The 22,362-nt window shown below is 46.5% G+C and overlaps 1 protein-coding gene across 2 annotated transcripts in view; it reads right to left on the bottom strand.

Annotated features, from left to right (window-relative positions):
• Positions 1 to 22,362, bottom strand: part of LOC144138391 (somatostatin receptor type 2-like) — a 217,463-nt gene that overhangs the window by 55,098 nt on the left and 140,003 nt on the right. Inside the window, exon 2 of one of the 2 annotated variants that reach the window (XM_077670652.1) lies at positions 2,221 to 2,262. The exons of the other annotated variant lie outside the window; for it this stretch is intronic. Within the exon in view, the coding sequence (XP_077526778.1) occupies positions 2,221 to 2,262 (42 nt within the window). The remainder of the gene's footprint in view (positions 1 to 2,220; positions 2,263 to 22,362) is intronic. 2 annotated transcript variants of the gene reach the window in all.

A 22,362-nucleotide genomic window follows, 5' to 3' on the forward strand; every position in this document is an offset into this window, starting at 1 on the left:
TTCTACCGGAAGATAACTAGTGGGGCCGAATTCCTGCGAGCGCTAGAAGGCACATAACTCTCGCTACATCTTCAGCGTTGCCACTCCGAGCCGTATAAGTTACCGTGAAGTCATCTACGTAACCCAAGTTCTTGACCAAGCAGCTGTTCTAAAACTTTTCGTGCGGACCGATTGTTGAGAGTTCGGGAGTTCGGGGGGTATTTCCTGCTTCCAAAAAGGTCTACAGCCTGTCCAGAAAGGATAACTCGGAAGAGCCAAGCTTTCTTGCTTGGCTCTTCCTAGCGACAAGAACACTGCAACAAGAGGCGTACAAGGCGTTTTCTTCGCGCGCTGGCGCGCTCTATTAAATTTTCCCCTGGCAGCACACTCGCCGCACATGTTTCCTGCTAAGGGGGCGAGAGCCCACGTTCTAGCAGGGTCACTTCTCGGAACGGTAGAACGACGAAGGCAGAGTTTTTCGATACACACACCAATTGCGAAACTCCGCTTCAGTATCCAGATGGCGCAACCGCCTGCTGAGTGGAAGTTGAGGGGTAAGCGTATCGGCGCGCCACGTAGGGGACGAAAAATGCACTTCGCTAAACTCTGACCTAATAACAAAACTTAATCAAATAAACCTTGCTTTTTAGATTCGGGAGCATACCTCATGCATTATTTATTGATGCATCGTCGGTTTTTATTTTTTGGACTTAAGGCAGCAGCGGGAAGCACTTGAGTACTACTTCAACTTTCTGCCGACAGACGACAGGCTCGTCAACTTGCCCGTTCTTGCCCCTGTTTGGCCAAGCGCAGGGGGAGGGGGACAACCTTGGACCGGCTTTTGATACATTACGCCGAGGGGAAACCTCGCAACTGGTATATATCGAGTAACTCTGGGCAAAAGAACACGCGATGTTTTTCAAGGCTTTTCTATGGATGAGCGCGAATGCGAGCGCACGCCATTCGTTGCCTTGCTGGCAAAACAAGAAGTATCCACGTAGCTAACATTTTAAGGGCGAAGCACATTACGGGCTCATGTAGTCTCATGTAGTCACAGTACTAAAACACCGGGACATTCGTTTTCCAACGCCTGGCGCGACAACGTTTCATCTCCGTGGGCGAAAACGCGTACTAAAAGAACACAGCGGGACACTCGTTTTTCAACGCCTCACGCTAGAACGCTTGCCGCTTCAAGGACACGAGACTTCTACAGCAAAGCTGTATACCTCTACGCCCCAACGGTTTCATCTCCGTGGGCAAAAACGCCAAGGCCAAAGACGACGAGCGCTCAGCATTGACACCGCATTATACATTTCATCAGAACTTCGGAACTGCATCATTTACCGAAACCGCATCCTCGAAGCCGCATCATACACTTATACACTGCATGTTTCGCCCCGCCCCAGGTTTCACTTTAGTGGAGATGGCCCGGTTTTTCGTGTCCGCATGCTTTTCGGTTTCCTTCATATTTCCTGCGCGCAATAAATTATCCTTAGTTTTAAAGCCAAGTCATCACCAGTGTTTGTCAGCTTCCCCGTCCTGCTGTTCGGTTTGTTTGCGCTGTTTTCTTTTTTCGCCAAGATTGATCCAGGTAGCCCGGCTTCGCCTCTTAGTTCAGGTTATTCGAATTCAATTTATTGGGGTTAAACTTAGTCGGGATTCCACTGAATTGTAGATTAAACAGCGTGCCCTAGCATAGACCTCTTCACACAAACAGGAGAAACCGTCGGTTAATTTAGCACCTTAAATTCCGTTTCAGAATTTCTTACCGTGTACTAAGGCATTAAGAAAGACAAGGTAAACGTATTTTCACTTTACTAAAACATTAAATAATACAGTTCGCGCTCTGTTCGCTTTATAATGCAAGCCTAATGCATGGCGATCGCCATTAAATGCGGCATGAGTTACGGTTCTATCTGTGATCCAGGTAGTCTACGCTCAGATTATTGTTTCATAAGATCCGACCTCTCTTTATCCATATTTAAAGAAGTCGTGGATAACATTTTTTGTCTTCACTTGTACTGTTCCTCAAACACCCATTAAATAACGAACACGCTAGCTTATAATAGAGAAGCCTGTTATATGCTTCGTGCCAAGGAAGTCAAGATTTTCAAAGCATCGAAGTGGAAGCTTAAAAACTAGATGCTTTAAAAGACGCGCTGCAAAAGAGACAGCTTACGGAGAATTTGCTAAAGCAGTACTGACACGAAATTTTAAATGCAGATCATTTGTATAACTCACGATGTCACCCGTGCGTCGGCGTCCGCAGCAGCCAGCCTCCCCCTACACCATAAAAAGAAATAACAGTTACCGGCGCCTCGTTTCGATCCCACGACCCTGCGGGTAGAACGCAAGGTACATGGTGCTCTACTCACTGCGCCACAAAACCGACACAGAATGAAAGGCTACGAACGCGCCTTATAGCCTTGACTCATTCAAACTACGTCAAGAAGCTGCTGATACAACGCATTCACTACCTGTGGGCGGAACGCGAGGTACATGGTGCTCTACCCACTGCGCCACAAAACCGACACAGAATCAAATGCTACGAACGCGCCTTATATCCTTGACTCATTCAAACTACGTCGTCAGCGGCGTGCGTTGGCGACTCAGCGGCGTGCTAGCGGCGTGATAGCTGCGTGGTGTACACGTGATAGCACCAACCCCCCAAACACTAAACGTTAACGTGATACACCCACCCCCTGTGCGACGCATTTACTCGAGTCCCCCTCGCGGGGAGATGGGCCCATTTTTGTTATGTTTTTTACCTCGCAACTATGGGTGCCTACCAGTTCAGTAATAAAAAAATGGCACACTAAATCGTCCACCGCAGCGTAAATAATTATTTACAGCGTCGCTCATTCGTGTCAGTTTCGGTTTCGACGAAACGAACACCGAGGCGGCCGCCATGACAGTACGGCGCTATTGACGTCACCGTTCTTGTCTCACCACGTCCGGTCTGGACGCGCGCGCCCGGCCAGCATTACGTCAGTCCCAAAACTGTGACGTCACACTAAATGCGGAACAGCGCGCGCCAACAGCCGCTAGAGTCTTGGCTACATCACGGGAACCCTGAAGTCGACTGTTTGAGGCGAAGAGTAGATGGCGCGGCACTCAACGCGTCATGGCGACGCCAATGTCGAAAGGGCATCCGTTCTGAATTTCCTTGCGCGTGCAAATATTAAAATTCATTTAAAATAAGTGATACTGAACGGTTCCTGTTGAAACTTCCCAGCAGATATCTCTATATGCAAAGGAAGCTTTTTACACAGTAATCTCAGCTTGGAAATTTTGTGTCAGTACTTTTTTAAAGGGGCATGGAGGCAATATACAAGTTTCGTTCATTAAAGGCACTACTTTGTACCGGCAACAATAATACCAGTTTTATCGCAAACTTTGTACAAATAATGAAGGTATTAACGTAAACATGTGAAGCAGTGGCAACTCCGTAGCCACTTTCAGGCGATGTTAAATCAAAGCTTTAACACTTTCGTCCAGCGATTTCCCGGAGGATGCGCAAATTACCTTTTGACCGGGGACACACCTCCGGCGACACACCACTCGAAGCGCATCGCGTGATTCGCCGGGCCCGCTGTTGGCGCCTGCGGGAGCCGACAGAGGTCGCCCCCACCGCTGCGGCCGAGGCAGCTAACCACCCCCGCAGCCTCCCATGCATGCAGCGCTGGGTCGTTTCGGGCTACGTGACTCGTTTCGCGCCCGGTGAAGAGGAACGGTGCGTTCGCTATGAATGAACGCGCGTTCGCCTCGGTTAACGCCGCGTTCGCGCGGCCTCTTTCTGTGAGCGTTTCGCGGAACCAGCGGCTTTGAGACGTGGTCGGAAATACAGCTGAATCAAAGGTTTAACCAAGCGAAACCAAGACCCAACCAGACTAAGCTAAGCTTTTGCTTTGCATATCAAGGTTAGCTCAGCTAAGTCGCAACCATTTTCGTTCTATGGCGTCGCAAATGTATTTGTGACGACATAAGCCACGGCCAAGAAACATGACTGGACAATTGTAGTGGGGCCCTGGTTTCATTTGATTGCATCAGTTCAAAGCGAACGTGCAGCTAAAACACGGATAATGTTTTAGTGTTAACCCATAATACGTCACTTGTGCCCTTAATAAGCCACTGCGGCGCGAAATTTGAATGTTTTTTTTTCCATATTTCCTGCATTTTTCGGTTCGAGAAACGTATTTCGTGGGTGGAATTAAGTTGGGTAAGCTACCGAAGGCTAGTTTTTGTAAATAAAACAAAGCCGCAGTTTGTCTTCATGACCCCTTTAATACTGTTGTAAATATATATATATATATATATATATATATATATATATATATATATATATATATATATATATATATATATATATATATATATATATATATATATATATATATATATATATATATATATATATTTATATATATATATATATATATATATATATATATATATATATATATATACATATATATATATATACTTATACTTATATATATACTTATACTTATATATACTTATATATAAGTACAGTGCCTAGAATATACTGGCTAGTGTGCCGACCGGAGCACTTCGCTATGGGGAAAGGTGGCGCCGTTTGCAATGAAAGCCCACCGATGCCGCCAGATGTCGCCGCTTGACGGGAGGGTGCTACCTCAGCAGACGATACAGTTTTTTTTTCGCTTCGGAAAGCGGTAAAGTGGCCTGGTGCGTCCGTGATTAAAGTGCTTGTGGACGTATTTTTTCTTCGCCAAGATTCGCCGTTTATTGTTCTGTGTGGGTGCTTGCACATTCGAGCCATTCCCCAGCAGTTTCGGGCTGCAGGCACGCGCGCATCCGTGCCTCGCCAAATCGCGCACTATGGTTCACTAAAAGTACTTTGTGTAATTTTAAAATAAGCTGAAAATTGCAAAGTTATGGCACACATCAACAATATGATAATTGCGCCGTTGTGTAAAAGCGGTTACCGGCCGCAGATGCATGCTACGCGGCTTGCGGAATAGCAACGAAGCATTTGCACGCCCTATCCGCACGCATCGCGCGGATAACGCCTAGCACTCTTCGAGCTCGCTTGCAGCGCCGAGTGACCAAGTGGCCAGTTTCTATATTTTATTATCCTTTTTTCTCTGTGTTGTATGTTGCAATTATAGTGTCCAAAACTGCAAAACACAGCGCAAGGCAAAAAAAAAATAGAAACCAAGCACTTGGTCACTAGGCGTGGGGACAATTTTAAAAGTTATCGCTGCTAGGCGTGCAGATAAGGACAGCCCCGCCCGCACCCTCTCGCCCGGCAGCGCTTCATGCGGCGGCCGCCGGCATTCATCGCTCACGGTGCCACCCGGGAGGCCGCGGTCGGCACACTAGCCAGTATATTCTAGGCACTGTAATATAAGTATACTTATAATACTTATATATACTTATATATATATATATATATATATATATATATATATATATATATATATATATATATATATAAATCTAGAGAAAGATAAACTCACAAAGCGCGCAGAAATAGTATAAGTAAAGAGTCGGATACACAGCAAGAACAATAACAAACAATGTTTACTTACGTAGCGGCAACGGGACTTGCCTTCATCAGAGTAAAGTTACATGATTTTGCTGTCGCAAACATTTTGAACACATTTCTTATATAGGTTTGCATAAAACTGTGAGAAAGAGCGGAAAATGTTTCGGAAATGGGGAGTGTGCATACAGTCAGGATGACTGTATGCACACTCCCCATTTCCGAAACATTTTATGCTCTTTCTCACAGTTTTATGCAAACCTATATAAGAAATGTGTTCAAAATGTTTGCGACAGCAAAATCATGTAACTTTACTCTGATGAAGGCAAGTCCCGTTGCCGCTACGTAAGTAAACATTGTTTGTTATTGTTCTTGCTGTGTATCCGACTCTTTACTTATACTATATATATATATATATATATATATATATATATATATATATATATATATATATATATATATACCTCTTTCTCCTTTCACGCAGCTGTCTTACGAAGGCGTGGTCTTCCCCTGCGAAGCTTCGCACCTCCAGCCGTTATTAAATGTGCAGGCGCGATAAATAAACCTTCCGTTGACTGCGTAACGCCCACTGCAGCCTTTGTTTACCCGGGGTACGATATAGCGGGACTGAGCTGCCAGGTAGAGGCAAGCGAAGGAGAAGTGCGGCGAAGAAGGCGGGAAAATTAAACAAAGGTCGGAGATCCGGGAGCTGGTTTCCGTAGCTGGGGCTTTTTCTGGCGTGTGCGAGACCGTGGCATTTACCGGTTCCTGCAGTGCACTTGCGCGCTGTGTACGTTATCGATTGGCTCTCTCTCCCTCCCTCTCCTCCTCTCCCTCTCTCCCTCTCTGTTTCTCTTATAGTGGACTCGGGTAGGATTTCTTTCACCGCGGCAAAAGGAGGCGCACTGATCCTGTTTCCTCCAGTGAACAAGATGGCGCCTTTTGTTTTTTTGGTTAGAGGGTGTCGCGCGAGGGCTGACAACTTGGGAAAAAACGTCAAAGCCAATCACCTCGGCGCAACCCTACACCTCGGTGGCTGGAGAACGCCGAGTGCGCACCTGATGGAAGAATGTGCGAGAAGCAGGCGTAACCGAACCGCCCGCACCAAACCAAATTGGAAGTTAAAAACTTTAGCCAAAGTTCGATGACGACTCCGGACTCTTTCTTCTTCTTTTATGCCTTTTTGGCCCCCCGCCGGAAAGAGTTGCTGTGATGGAAAGGTGGCACGGAAACTTTACTTTCCTGACCTTTCAGATTCAAGAGGCGTCGCGACTTTTGCGTGGTTGCTTTCGTGATATCTTGCGACACTTTGGGAATATTGACGTATCCTGCGTTGCTGACAGGTCGCTGTCTTCTTGTTTATCTCTCTCTCTCTCTCTCTCTCTCTCTCTCTCTCTCTCTCTCTCTCTCTCTCTCTCTCTCTCTCTCTCTCTCTCTCTCTCTCTCTCTCTCGCTATCTCTGGAAACATTTCGTGACCCTTCATACAGGAGGCAGCGATGGTTTTTACGGAGCAAGTTTCCTGTGCTCATGAGTCTAGGGACGATATGGTATTTGAAGCATCTTTGAATTGAGGAAATACGAAAAATGTGCTAAAAAGTTTTTCTGATTGGCTCCAAAATACGCCACGTGCTTCCGGCAAATAATTCAGAAATCTGGACACCGAAACTACATGACAAGTTTCAGAGCAAATTGGAATAGACTTCGGGGAGCATTTAATGTTTTTCCTATCTTATACATACGAAATAACCCCCCGCGTCGATGCTTGTGGGAGCAATAATTTAATTCGATAAAATCGAGAATAAATCAAGAAGCATGACAGACACCGTAAATTTATGATAAAAATTCACGATTCTACTTCGAACTCCTGCTGTTTCCGAAATCAGATTTTGGTATAGTAGTAGCTAGAGGAAGAGGAGTGTAACTTTATTTTATGATAAAAATGAAAAAAAAATAGGACCTGGGGTTCTGAGCATAGGTGCAGTCCCTATTCCGGGACCCCATTTGTCGAGGTCGCCGCTCTTGCCCGTTGAGCATGAACCCTTTGGGAATCCAGCCCCGAGAAATTGAGCAAGGCCGCCTCCCATGCATTTCTGGTAGGAGAAGGTTTATGGGGTAAAGTGAGATTCTTTTTTTACATGTCTGTCCACACCATGTGGACATGTCCACATGGAAATGTGGACATGTGTATCATTGGACAGCTCTCTACAAAGCGGACACCGTCCATCCGTTTCTGGGTCGGAATGCCTTGCTACTGCAGGGTGCAAAAATGTGTTCGTCTGCAAGGTTTACCCTCGCGTTATGGTGGGACCGTGGAGTACATAGAGGATCCAACTCTTCTGAGAGAGGCATGGAGAAACTGCTTCTTAGGATCATCACTGGCGTCTGGATGCCTTGTGTCCTTTCAATATAAAATATTCTGTTGGGAAACCTATCCCCAAAATGGACAAGACGAGAGACTCGCTAAAGAACACGCGTCCTGTCTCACTTACGGTGACCACGTGTAGGCTAGCTGTTCATATGGCCGTGTCGCGTACAGCCTACGTCGTAGAATCCAATGGACTTCTTAGTCCGTTCCAAGCTTGTTTCAGAGCATACCTGGGTACACCCGATAGCCTGCTCCTCATCGGAGAATACAGTCTCTTACAGCAACGGCACGACTACCGCCCACTGATTCTCGTCGCAGTCTATTCACGGATTTGGGCGTACGAGACCGTCTCACACCAGACTATTATAGGAGCCGCAGCGCGATCCAACATTGCAGGTCTCCCACAAAGCTTTATTCAGCCTTTCCTGGAAAACGTCCCGTTGCTGGTGAAGGTCGTCAGGAAGTGGAGCCGATCGTGTGCACCCGAACACGGTGTGTGTACCCCAGGGTTCTACTCTGTCACCGATTCTATTCATTCGGTGATCACGGAGCTCGCTAGGTGACTCGGTCCCATTTCACGCCTAAATCCAATTTCACGCCGACAGTGTGAAATTACGGACCCACGCGCAATTCCTGGTAGACCTATATTCAACAATAGAAATCACCCTCTTCTTAAGACAAGAATTGTTAAATTTTAGTCGAAGTCCAAAATCCACACTGATTTGACCGTGTCGGAATGGCGCAATGAAGAAGGGGGAAGTGGGCAGGTTCACGAGGGACCCAGGTTCGTATCCGATGACGAGAAGAGTTTTAGCACGGAAGTTTTTATTCCCGGATACACAAAGACTTCGCTGACGTCGTATCCTTCCCGGAAGTGACGCCAGTACAACGAAGCAAGCGGCCTGTAAAGGGTGCCACCCTGCACACACGGTCTTCTAGCGGGAAAGCAACCCGTAGCACTAAAGAGTACGTTATACTTAGGGTTGTTCGTTTTCGAGTTTTATATTTCAACACGAAAGTGTTTTATGCCGCGATACCCCAAGATTTCACTGTCGTCATATCCTTCACGGAAATGACGCCAGTACACCTTTGCCGAGGTGACCCGCCAGCAAGACGTCGATTGCCAAGCACACCCACAAGACAGCCGCCGACCCGCAAATCATGCTCAGCTGCAGATTTCGCTGAACATTTCACTTTCGTGTTTTACTGATTCTATGATAGACGAATCAACCACAGTTTTTTTTCTTGAGGCGCTTCGCATTACATCATCATCTTCGTGTGCCCTTTATTGAACCCTTTGTGTAAAGTAAGCCTGCAGCTGCAGTGCGTTTTGGAGTTACGATCTACGATGCAGGTGAGGTATAGAAAACTTCGCTTTAAAAATAGCCTGCTTAGTCGTGCGGGGTGCCGATGCAGACAAGTCTGGCGTGCCATTTAAGGGGTCATAAGGACAATGCACAAACTTGTTTACTTTGAAAGAACTAGCCGCCGGTAACTCACTCAGCTCCACTCCTGCCCCGAAAGACGTTTTTAAACCGAAAAAAGAAACCAAGAAATACTGCAAAGCGTTCAAATTCTGCGCTACGCGACATCAGCGGTGACACGGTATTGTAACTTGGCGGCAGAGCAGATCAGACAAATCATGAAGAATGCGAACGAGCTATTTACATTATTTACAAGGCGGCCATCAGATAATCAGCGCAGGGTACGCCTGCACCTTCGTCGTCGTCGTAGTCGCTTTTTGTAATTGCGCTGTGGGGTATTTCCCACCGCGATATCCCGTGACAATAAGTAGCGCACACAACAAAAATGCGGTTATCAGTGTGTTAACTTCACGTTAGTGTTCAAGTGATACGATAATACGAAACTGGAGTCTCCACTAGATTCGCACGGTCATGACTCTTGACGTTGAATATGGTCGTAGGCGGCCGATCGCCGAAACAAGATCGTGTCACGTGATAAAAACACGGCGAGAAAGTAGCTGGGGTTTCGCCAATGCTTCATATGTTTTCTTTATCTTCTAGATTATTTCTAAATCTCAACATCTAAACCGTTGACATTCAACGTGTAACGTATGCGTAGAGAATGTTTATTGCTATTTCTTGAAATATGTTTCCTGTTATGGCGGACTGATCACTGTGTTTATTACTTACTGTGTTATTAGCAATGTTGCTTGTGCTTTTGGCCACTTTGATTACTAGTATTACTCCCTGACATGCTGTTTTACTGATCCTGTAGTAACCTCCTGTATGTAACCCCCCTTATAAAATGCCTTCTGGGCTGTTAATGCATTTAAATAAATAAATAAATAAATAAATAAATAAATAAATAAATAAATAAATAAATAAATAAATAAATAAATAAATAAATAAATAAATAAATAATAAATAAATAAATAAATAATTAAATAAATAAACAAATTTGTTTGAAGTTTGCGGTAAGATTGAACCTTGCGATAATAAATCTTTTAAACGAACCGAGCTTGCATTTTGTCTTCGACAAAATACAACTCGGCGTAAACATCGCGCCTGTAGAACCCGCTGTAGAACCCGCGCCTGTGGACAGCACGGGTTCTACAGTGCATGACACAGTAAGCCCCACCTCATTACAGAATAGCTTTCTGTATGAAAGGATCGGGCACTGACGTCACTCGCCTACTCGTTATAGCTCCGCGGACGTCGCAGGTCCGGTACGGTGCAAGCTGTTACCACCTGTACGCCGGACACAGTCCGAATGGAGACACTTGGTGCACTTGGAGGTACTGCAAGTTTGCTAAAATACGCGCAAGCCCAACAACTCTATATGGACAGCTCCCATCTTTAAAACAATTAAAATGCTGGGGTCGGTCATTGAACTCTGTGTTCTTCTATCTGCGTGCTGCAAAACGGGCAGGAAAGGAATAAAGTCGTTAGGGTTTGGGCTAGTTCGTTCATATCTAAACTGGGAAACAGCGCTTTAAACGAGGACAGCGAAGAAGAAGACACAGACACTGTCTGTGTCTGTGTCTTCTTTTTCACTGTCCTCGTTTAAAGCGCTGTTTCCCCGTTGAAATAAAGTCGTTCCTGGAGAGAAATAAGCATAACCGGTCGAGGAATCAGGCCCGCTGGTGATGCATGAATTGGACTACTATAAGCACTTAACAACAGGCGGACTAAAATAGTACAAGACAAGCCCTCGTGGTGCCTTCTCTCCTTTTCGTCTTCGTCTTTCGCTGAGCGTTTTTAGTCCCATTCAGTATAACCGGCTTTTACATAACAGAACAGTACCCCTTCAGTTTGCGCCCGTTTTTGAAAACAGGCTTAAGCTTTCTTCGACCATACGTATCCCCCACGGACCGTGCGCGACTTGCTCGCATGGGACGGGCCATTTGGCTTCTCTCTCTCACCGAGCCACGCAAAGGTGCCCTCCTGGGAGGACATTGCGATCGCCGAGCCTAGATGCTTTCCGGGGAATGTGGGAACTATAAGCATTAGCATTCCCGAAGCTCCCTTCTTCGAGAAGCATGCCAAAGCCAAGCCAAGCGGGCTATGAATGCGGAGCACGTGTGTAGTAGCCAACTTGTTCGGAGTTCGTGCGACCCCCAGCGTCTTGACGGCTCCCTCATCGAGGCACTCGCCGCAGATGTAGTCGACTCTGCCGGCCTTGACCTGCGCGCCCCCGGTCGCCCGGCCCTTGGGGTGTTTTTTTATCGATTGCAACGGTCACAACGACCCGCTTACACAAGGAACCACAGGTTGCTCTACAAGCCCGCACATCATGCTGGAGTCTCAACTCTTGAAGCAAGCCGTTCAGGAACACTTTCCAGAATTACAGCGACGCGATGCCCCATTACATCCGTCATACTTTGTAGCTGCGGATCTTGCGATTCGTTTTAAGCGCGTTTTAATGTTTTAGCAGCGAAGCTGTTTAGCAAATCTTAATTTTCTTCTGATGGAGGCGAAGAGCGAAAGCGCCCGTGTGTACGAGATTTCGGGGCGGAGCCCTCCATTACGGCGCGCCTCATCGCGCGTGTGGCGCCGGCGCGTTAAACCCTACAATAAATAAATAAATAAATAAATAAATAAATAAATAAATAAATAAATAAATAAATAAATAAATAAATAAATAAATAAATAAATACATCGATCCATCCATCCATTCATCAATCAATCAAGCAATCAATAAATCAGTCAATCAATCAATCAAATCGTAATTTCTCCTCTCCGCAGTTAAAAATACCAAGAAAATTCCGACAATACCCACTTAGGGAGTTTGACCAAGATTGGCCAAAACGGGCACAATTCGTCCTTGTCCACGATGCCAGGATCCTGGACTAGGGCGAATTTTTTTTCAACTGCGAAGTTTCTGAGAAAGCTGTAAAGCTTTTCTTTGTGGCCGTACGGCCACATTGAGGCGGATGTCAAATTTTCTTTCGCAGAGACTTACTCCACCTTGGGGATTTCCCCTAAATCTGGTCACTTAAAAGAAATTTTAAGGCGTGAGGGTACACTGTGGCTCCGGAACCACTGCATCGTCCTCCATCGTAGCGACCCTCCCTCTCCATGTAGGTACAAGGTAGACGCGGCGCGATGCAAACCATTAATTAAACGCGATAACAAACAGTACCCCGCTCTTGAACCGACATAAGGACGCAAAAACCCCTTACGTTCGAAAACGGCGTCGCATTGATTGCCTTGTTTACAACAAAGTCGGCAAACCGTTTAGCTGCGCCTACCATGGATTATCGCGAGAAAGCTGCATACGCTCGTCCGTGTAAAGCGTTGTTCAAGAACGGGACATGGAGAGAAAAAATTACCATCCCTTTTTTAAAGAAAGCTGGGAGAAACGCGAAAGATTTCCCACATCGAAACCTCGTCAGAAGTGCGTCAGAAACTTCGCTACAAGTGCGTCCAATCGAATGTCAAACCTCCAAAGACCCAAATGGGAGACGAAGAACGAAGCCATAGGACGTTTTTTCGCTCACTAAGTAAACGCATCCACGAATGGGGCGAATGTATACCGACACGTGGTCCATGAGATAAAGGTGTACTGTTGTACTCCTTCTGTATGATCGATACGTGTATTGTCTTACCTAGAGACGTTCCTTTTCCGCAATTTTCGAGTAACCGTCTTGACACAATGGAAGACCGCTTTAACGCACGCCCTGTGTGTCCAGAGATCGTATCGAGAGATCTTATCGGTCTATGGAGAAATGCATTAGTTTTTTGGCAGGACGCCATCGGATCCACTAAAGAAAGCTTTCGTTTTAAAAAAACTGTTGGCATTGTTAGAACTCGAACTTAGGTTGTTGGCGCCATAACCAGCGACCCTATTTCGGAGCCACGGAGTGGCTCCTGTAGTGGCTGCTCGAGAGAAAATCGGGAGCGTTCAAAGCGAACCAGTAGATGGCGCTAAGAGTACACAGGAAGTAGAGTTCCTGTATATGCTCCCTACAGGAACTCTAACAGGAACTCTATACAGGAACTCTAACAGGAAGGGACGGGTTTGTACCCATCTCTGGGAACAGAATTCTACTCCAGCGTGCGGACGGTCTTCGGACCAGATATCAAATAATTAAACAATGCGACAGAGGCGAAATGCATTATTCTCTCGTAAATCTACTCGAACCATTCGCAAAAGAACGTTGCCGACCAACAGAGAGCGATCACTTAGGATGACGGAGACCGTTGGCCTGCAAAGGTGAACCTACCGCAATCATGTATCATTTCCGCATCCAAAAGCAATTTTGCCACGTTAAGTTCAACTATAGATTTATTCTAACAGTGTACTGTATGCATATTTATTCTCGTAAAATTGTTTGTGTTCCTAGAATTCTACTTCCCCATTGGAACGTTTTGTTGTTCTTGTTGTAATTGTTGTTGGTGTAATTGTTAGTTGTTGTTATTGTTGTAATTGGTGTTGCAATTGTTAGTTGTTGTTGTTGGTGGCGCTGCTGTTTTTGTTGTTGTTGTTGGCCGCTTAATATGTTTACAGTAAAATCTTCTTTTTGCTCAAGTATACATATTCTTTTAGTAACTGAGGTTGGTTTAGTACCTTAAGGTCGGTTCATGGGCGGGGCGCGGCATACCAACGCATTTACTATAATGAACGTCCGGCATCGCACCGGAAGTGCTTAGCGTGTACCTATCTCGAAACGGAATATCGCCACAAACCAACGGGGGAAATCGCCACTAGTACCACATCAACCACAGGACACAAACCAACGGGGGGATTTTGTTCGGGAAGCTAAGATGAAGCGCGAAGATTCAAATTCTAGACTAACCAGTTTGAAAATTTCGCAATAGGGCTCCATAAACTTCCCTGCACGTGGTTTAAGCTCACATCAGTCCACTTCGTTGCCTGAGAGGAAGAAATTGGGGCATGTATTTATGTTGTATTCAGGGCCCTGAATGGGGTTTTAAATAGAGCCCCTGCCGAATACAGCGCACTCACCCGGAGATATACAATACCGCCGGGATCGGGAAACAGTTCGGTATACCGTACATCAATACATTGTATGTTTGGCTAACGCAAGATAGCTAGAAACACCCACCACTCATTATTTATTGTTTGCTAATTGCGCACAATCCTGTTACATTTTTACATGTTACCTTCAAAGGAAACTTTCGAACTATTCGGTATAAGCGATTGTTCGAAATATCCCAGCTGCACGTAAACGGGCGCGACCGCACATCCGCCATTGTTCCATCGAAAGAAAGCGTTTACCGAACACATTTTTTTCCCGTAAAGGTCATTTGGAGTTCGTTCAAGTTCGTTCCCGCCCGCCCGCTACGCCGTTATCTCGCACGCGCGGGGATGATTCAAACGACTTCTCCGGAAGGAATGTGTGCGACTCGCGATAGGGAAAGGGAGGAGGAGGTTAGGGAAGAGGAAGAGGGTACAGACGGGTCCTAGAGAATCATCTCAGCGGACATCCTCATCCTCCGTGCGTCCCCAATAATGCTGCGATCGCACGTGGCCGTCGGAAGCCACCGCCGCAGTGGTCGGCAAGACTGTTGCGGGCAGAGTTCGATCTGGGGATGCGGCGGCAGCTTACGGCAAAGCGGAAGACGGAAGCAAGTCAGCTGAAACACCTACAACATAAAAATGCCCGTGCGCAAGGACTTTTAAGCGCCTACTTTCCATCGTGATCGCTAAAAACGCTCTTACTTCGCTAATGTTCCTCCTTAACCAACGGAAATCCGAAATAAACGGCATTCTGTTCTGAGTGGCCCTGTGATGACACCATCTAAGAGGGCTTTGTGATCTTGGAGGTGTTGTTACAGCCGGCAGCGTCTGATGGAGCGGACAATCGTAGACCCGGTTGCGCGCCAGATGGACCGGCTTTCCCTCTCTCTCTCTCGACCACAATCGTACGCAATCCCTTCTTCCCCGCGCAACCCTTTTCTTATAGGGAAACAGGGAGCGGCGTGTATCGACCGCCTATCGCCGCGGCGGCCGGTTTCCATTGTTTACGAGACGAGGAAGCGGGGACCGCGCGCGGATTCGTCTATATATACATGACAAAGCCGCCTTAATTGAGAGACCTCCTTTGGAGGAACTTGTCCTCCACTAGCCAATATTGGACCTCCTCTTGCGAATTCTTCCGCCCTCTTTGTGTGGGCGATGTTCTCTTCGCGGTGATCCTGGCGCGGACATCCGCTCTACCAATAGGATGTGCGGCGAATCTCCAACTTCCGGTTTCTCATTACAGACCCAAGAACAGTCACAAAAGCGGAGAAAAAATTTAGCTTCTTCACTGATGTGAAGGTGCAAGACCAGCGAAGCTGTAATGGCGGAAAACTATGAATGGAGACTTATGGATATTTAATATGCATTTCTGGAGACATATAGAGGCTTATCTGGAGGCTTTATTTTGTATGGACACTTATAATAAAGCGAAAGCTTTTTTAGTGGGGCCGATGGAGTTTTTTCAAAAAACTAATGCATCCCCCAAGACTTGGTGGTGCAACTAAGAGCTTGATAAGGTTTCTGGGTACACGGCTCGTGCGGGAAACCGGGATTCAATTCTGTCAAAACGGTTATTTGAAAATCGCGACAAAAGGAATGGTTGTAGATAAGACAATACGCGCATCGATCGTGGAGAAGGACTACAATAGCTTCACTAGTGTACCTTCATCTCACAAACCACGTATCCGTATACATTTAGTTCGTTCGTAGAAACGCTTGCTTAGTGCACCCAAAGTGCGTCCCATCGATCGTCGAATTGGTCAGGCATTCTATATGTAATCGAAAGGCGTGGGTTCGGTCCCCACTCTGGGCGCGTGTTTTTCTTTCTTTCTTTCTTCTGTATAATTAAAAAAAAATGTGTACCTAATTAACCGTAGTGATAAAGAAAAGAGCCTAACCACACCCCTATGCCTCCTTTGGCGTTGTAGACTGCTGAACTATCTTTCTGCATTTCCTCAACCAGCCCCTCATTTCCTTACTATATATATATATATATATATATTATATATATATATATATATATATATATATATATATATATATATATTATATATATATATTATATATATATATATATATATATATATATATAAAAATATATATATATATATATATATATATATATAGATATAGATATATACACGACGGCTATGTATTTAAAGCAGTCGAGAATTCTGTAACCTTTGCAACGTCACTCTGAACTAACTAGTCAACAAAAGTAAATGAAACTCGAAGTAATGATAAAGTTGTCTTAGCGGCCAGTTGCCACCTAATTTGTTTCGGAATGGTTTGGATAAAACAAGAGTTACGACTGTGTTCTGTTACCACGCTCCAGCCTTAGGCTATGTTCACACTATACCGACGCAAAAGCCATGCAGTGATCTATGAACGCAAAAAACAAACAAAAAACGGATATACTCGGTGACAACTTATGAACGGCACCGGAAGTTGCCGCTGTGCCTTATCACCGTAGCCGGATGTTTCTCCGCGCGGTACAAGTAGGGCATTACTGGGAATATTTTAAACATGGCGTGAGCCGTTCCCGTGATTTCTTGGACTTATTATGCTTATAAACGACCCCAGTGCCGACAAACAAACTGCGTGAGACAAGGCAGACGATATCACGCATTCATAGCAAACCCCTTTCAAAACGCGCGCGCACTGACGTCACAGGTCCGGCGTTCTGGCGGAGTGATACACTACATGAGGTGGTGCCGTTCTTGAGTTGTAACCGAGTATAGTCACGCAGTTCGGTTGGCTGACACGTGAGCTGACGCCATTCTTTAAAGTTATTACGGCAGTTGAGGGAACAGTCTGAACTCAGCCTTACACGGCCATGCATTGTCAGCATACGGGAATCCTGTAGCGTTTAAAACGTCGCTGGGGAACTGACTAGTTAGTACAAGCGAAATTTGGCTTAACGATAGAGCCGTCCTAGCTGCCAATATCAGTATAACTTTTTTCCAAGATAACTACAGTAGATTGAGAGCTACCGAGCATTTCGCACCAGCTATGGAGCGAGCGCTTGTGATTCTGTGCTCACATGACCCGATAGTCCCACGGAATTTCGCTCATAGCGGAGCAGCATACAGCTTCGCTGTAAAAAATACCTTTGCGACATAAATGCTCTGTCATGTTCGTCGCGTGCGTAGAACTAATTTGAACGCTGTTTGCATAGAAATTGCGTTCGGTTAGAAGGAAGTTGCTTTAAAAAAGCAGGCGTTACGTGCGGGGGATGTATATAGTTGATTGCTGAATGCGCTGTCGCGAGGCAGCGAAAAACCAAATCGGTTTTCACCAGCGAATCACGGCAACAACGACAGAGTCGTCACAACAATTTTTGTTTTCTTTTCAGTCTTACGTCACCGTCGCTACGAAAACACGGCGGCAAGAAAAGAGGACGCGGAAGACATCACGACCGCCCTCAAGAGGCACGCCAAGCCATGTTACGACCGGGCCCGACATGGGAACCTTGATTTCAGGCCATGCGGAAACAATGAATTCTGCATGCAAGCCATTCTGCGTCGGGGAATAGTAGGCGCAGTAGTCTGGCGATGTTACAAGCCAAGCTAGGATGCCTAACTTGCCACGCCAGTTGATGACGTGATGTAGATGATGGCGACGATGTTGAATAACTTGATGCGCACAGAGGCGTTGAGTCATTTACAGGGACTGGTCTAGACCCGTGTGTTGCAGGTACCAGCTTCTGTAGCCCGTAAAGCACGTTTGGGATTTGCCCATGCTCCTAAAACGTCCCTTAGTTGAATGTCCCCGGAAAGCGGCAGTCCCAAAGACACTGCGAGGGACACTCTTTGCGCGCTAAGTCGTGCACATTCACAGAGCAGGTGGTGGAGGGTTGCGCGCACATTGCAGTATGGGCAGAGTGGCGACGTAGTTCGTTTCATCTAACAGAGGAAGTTTCGCGTGTATGCGAAATTCAACCGCATGCGGGTTAGAACTGCTTCTACCCGCTTGGAGAGTCCTGGTGGCATTTCGAACTTGCACTTTGGACCAATGAAAAATAGCGGAGCGTAATGACGTCATACGTCACCCCAGGTTGCTCGCTGCATGTTATATGCGAGTCTCTGGGGCTTAAATGGCGTGGACTATTTTTAGCGTAGTGTTTATTCCAGACTAGAGTTAGTCGAAGTCTTATTTGTGGCTTGACTGCGCGTTTTAACTCCTGCAGTTCATTATCTGGTTCATTATAGAAGTCCGAGCACTCAGTTTATCTGTGACTGAAATAGGAAGATAAAAACGGGTCAGGTTTAACACTTATAAACCTGCAATCGCCAGCGAAACCAGGCGAGGCTGAGCGAGACTTGCGGGACAGAGCGACCAAGCACCGGCGAAGCAGGCGTTAAACCGTTGCCAAGTTACGTGGTACAGCAGCAGCGAGGCTCCAATCGAGCGCAGCTGCGGCGTCTTTCCGTAGCTTATTACGTGGCATGACGTCACACCTGCCACACTTGCGCTCCGGCGGCTCAATGTCATTGCGACGCGATGAATGACCTTTCAAAACATGGCGTAGCAAAGAATTGGCTCTAAAACACCATGGGCCGCTCGCGGCCGCAGCACCAACTACTACAATGGCGTCACACAGGATTACAACGTTTTTTAAGCCAATCTCAAGCTTCAGATTATTGATTTTCACAAATTTCATGGTTAATACCGACTTGATGTGCGCCAACGCGCAGATGGTGCGCCTTAAACATGCTGGCAATTCCGTAAAGTTACCACTGAGGACTTGTCATTGTGTCGTTACAGCTGACGTCACCTATTTGGAAGGGAGAGCGGTGCAAGAAGCAGGGGCACTTTCTCGTTAAAACATACCCTTGATTTGCCGTAAAAACTCCGAATCTCCTCTACGCATTCCAATTGTGAACCTGGTAAACTAATTGGCACTGTCCTACTACTCTCGTAAGCGTCCCTTAAACCTTAAATGCATGGAGTCACGAAGAGGAAATAAGCCCTAAAAGACGTTTGTTAGCCGTAAAAATTGAAAACTTCGCGCTGTAGTGACGTGTAATTGGCAGGTCTGACGCAATAAAGGGCAGCACCAAAAGTACAGTTAGCTATCAGTATGTTAACTGCGCGCTAGCATTCAGGGGAAACGATCAAATAAAACAATACCCCCCCCCCTACTACAATCATCGCCCAATGATATTTCTTGGCGGTAGCTTTAGTTGGCGGACTTCAATCGCACAAGCAAGATTCTGTGACGTCATAAAGACTTCTCCATATCTAAGATTGCGACGAAATCGCAATCATTATTACTGGAACGAGGCAGTCGTTTTAACGAACCAAACCAAACGCGACGCATTCTTTTTTATCGCTCTCTTTACGTTTCCTCGAGCCGTCCCACAACGCCCCTTTTCGTGAAGACTCACAACGTCTTGGCTGGAAGAAAAACAAAACAAAACAAAACAAAAAAAAACAAAACAAAGCCCGTCAAGCGAAGGCGACCGGAGTTACAGACGACTAACGTGACCAGACCTGTGTTCCCGCGAGAGGAGTCTCTGACGTCTCGGGCGCGGCGGAGATATGGGCGCGAAACTTTCGCGTCAGTTTTTCCCGCGCAAGCGGCCCGGCTTCTTCGTACAGTTGGCCCCATCCCTGTAATTGGCTCCCATCTTGTATATATTCTTCCTCGGCCCACGAAAGCGGCGCCGGAGGGTCGTGATGAAGCGGTCCCGTCACTCGCCGAGCTGCCGCCAGCGGTACAGCGCGCCCAGGAGCTGCGCAATCAATAAGCGAATAGCGTGCAACGGCGCTACCGAGCGTACCTGTAAACGTCACTCGTATAAGCGGCCCATCTAACACAGCGCGCGTAAGCGGCACATATCTAGCACGGCGCGCCGCCGCCGGTGCGGAGGCTGGCCGTTCAAATACGATGCGAGGGGACGGACAACTTCAGCGGGGCGGTAGAAAGATCGGTGAGCGCTATCTACCGCCAGCCTGGAGGAACGAGAACTCTATGACTACCTATTTTTCTTTTAGACGTACCGCGTCGGATGTTCAGCGCATTGTGCGCTGTGGAAATACGTAGATAATTGAGGGTATAGTCAACTGCCTCCTCTTTCGTCCACCGAAGAGGCGGAGTTGTTCATGCGCTCAAACAATGCAAGTGCTTCCTTCATAGAGGAAAGATTTTCTTCGAGGGGGAGGTGGATTGGCTTTCATTTGCGTGAAATAAAACGCCGAAAGCATATAGCAACAAACTTGGAGTAACTCAGTGAGTGAGTGAGTGAGTGAGTGAGTGAGTGAGTGAGTGAGTGAGTGAGTGAGTGAGTGAACATTTATGTTTTTGAGGGAATTTATGCGAACATTCATGCGGCCCGTTCCCTCCACATCCGTACTCTTTACAGAGTAGCTATATTGTAGCTAAGATCCCGGGGCGTCGCGCCGGCGGAAATAATTTGCTCCGAGGCGTTTGTTCACCGTGTGAAAAAAATTCGTTAAAAATAAGAAAAAAACGGGTCCTGGGGCCTCCGTATTCTGATCAAGGACGGCTTATTTGCCCCTGAAAGAACGTGTTCTCAACAATGTATTCTTGCTTAGAGGTGAAACCGACATTAGGCGGATTGATGTAGGCTGAACCTTTGTAAGATGGCTACGTAGGGGTTATGGTTAAAGCCCCACTTTGTACGGCTCTCCACCACCGCCTCCTCTTTCCCGCGTCACTCTCCCCTGTGATGTTGCGCAATGCAGCGCGCTCTTCAGCGGCCACCTGCGCGGAGTTCTAGCGCCTGCGCTGTGATTGGCGTAGCATCGCTATATTATGAAAAGTCATTGTCTCTTCCCCCAATAGTGTGTCATTGGTCAGTGCCGTAGAGAAGAGGGCACTGTTCTTTATAATTCAACAGAGCAAGTCCCCAATACATACCGAGGGGATAAATTCGGTGCTGGCCCACTCGAACCGCAAGATTTGGTGTCTTGGTGTTCCCATCGACGAGTCGCTTCAACTAGTGTTGTTTTTCGGTGCCTGTCAATGATTTTACAGTACGTTTGATAAAAATAAATAAATAAATAAATAAATAAATAAATAAATAAATAAATAAATAAATAAATAAATAAATAAATAAATAGCACCGATACGAGCAGATTCATTGAAAGACAGATGCACTCATCAAAACGCAAGTTGACACACAGCATCGTGTCCTTGCGCTTTTATGAAGTGGAAACAACGAAGTTATATGACTGCGTCTTCACATTATTTTTCCCTTCGTACTCCCTCCTAAGTGTTATTTAACGTTCTCAGTTAATCGCAAGCGAATAAATATTTGCCTAAACCATTCCTTAGCCACTTCACTGCCATGCTCGACAGACGAACGCTACTTGGATCATCGGGTGCGATTGATTGATTGATTGATTGATTGTAGTGTTTAACGCACCGACGCAACGCAGGCGATGAGGCGCGCCATAGTGGAGGGCTCCGGGTCAATTTTGACCACCTGCGGTTCGTTAACGTGCGGCGAAATCTCGTACACATGGGCGTTTTTGCTTTTTGCCTCCATCAGAAAAGCGGCCGCCGCGGCCATGAATCGAACCGGCGACCTCGTGCTCAGCAGCGCAACGCCTTAGCTACTGAGCCACCATCCGGTCTGCGAATTGTGATGCTTTGAAGCACGGAGACTTATATAGACGTGATGAGTGAATAGCCTGAGGCGTCGAAACAGCGTTGAGGGGGAGCAGGAGTCCTGAGGAGTGGATTGAGAGATTCTGTCCGTCTACCACGCAAGTTTTACTTTGGAACTCTGACAGCGTGCTCAATCTCATCTTTGCTCTGTATTTTCCTCTCTTCTGGCACCAATACGCATTCAGCGCCTTTGTTGCATCTAACCTCGAACTACTTTCAACACCACTGTTCATCCTTTTGCGTAAGATTAGTAACTACATCGGTGCCGCAGCCAGCATTCGGATTTCCCCAGTCTAAACCGTAGTTGCTCGTGGAATGCGCATTCAGTCCCAACTTAGACGGGACGGAAGGTCTGGAGTGGGGAAGGAGGAGGATAGGCATAGAGTCGCATTGCAGCGCTC

This window comes from Haemaphysalis longicornis, unplaced genomic scaffold, assembly GCF_048455015.1.
Source record: "Haemaphysalis longicornis isolate Haplotype H1 unplaced genomic scaffold, Haemaphysalis longicornis Haplotype H1 scaffold_5, whole genome shotgun sequence".
NCBI lineage: Eukaryota > Metazoa > Arthropoda > Arachnida > Ixodida > Ixodidae > Haemaphysalis > Haemaphysalis longicornis.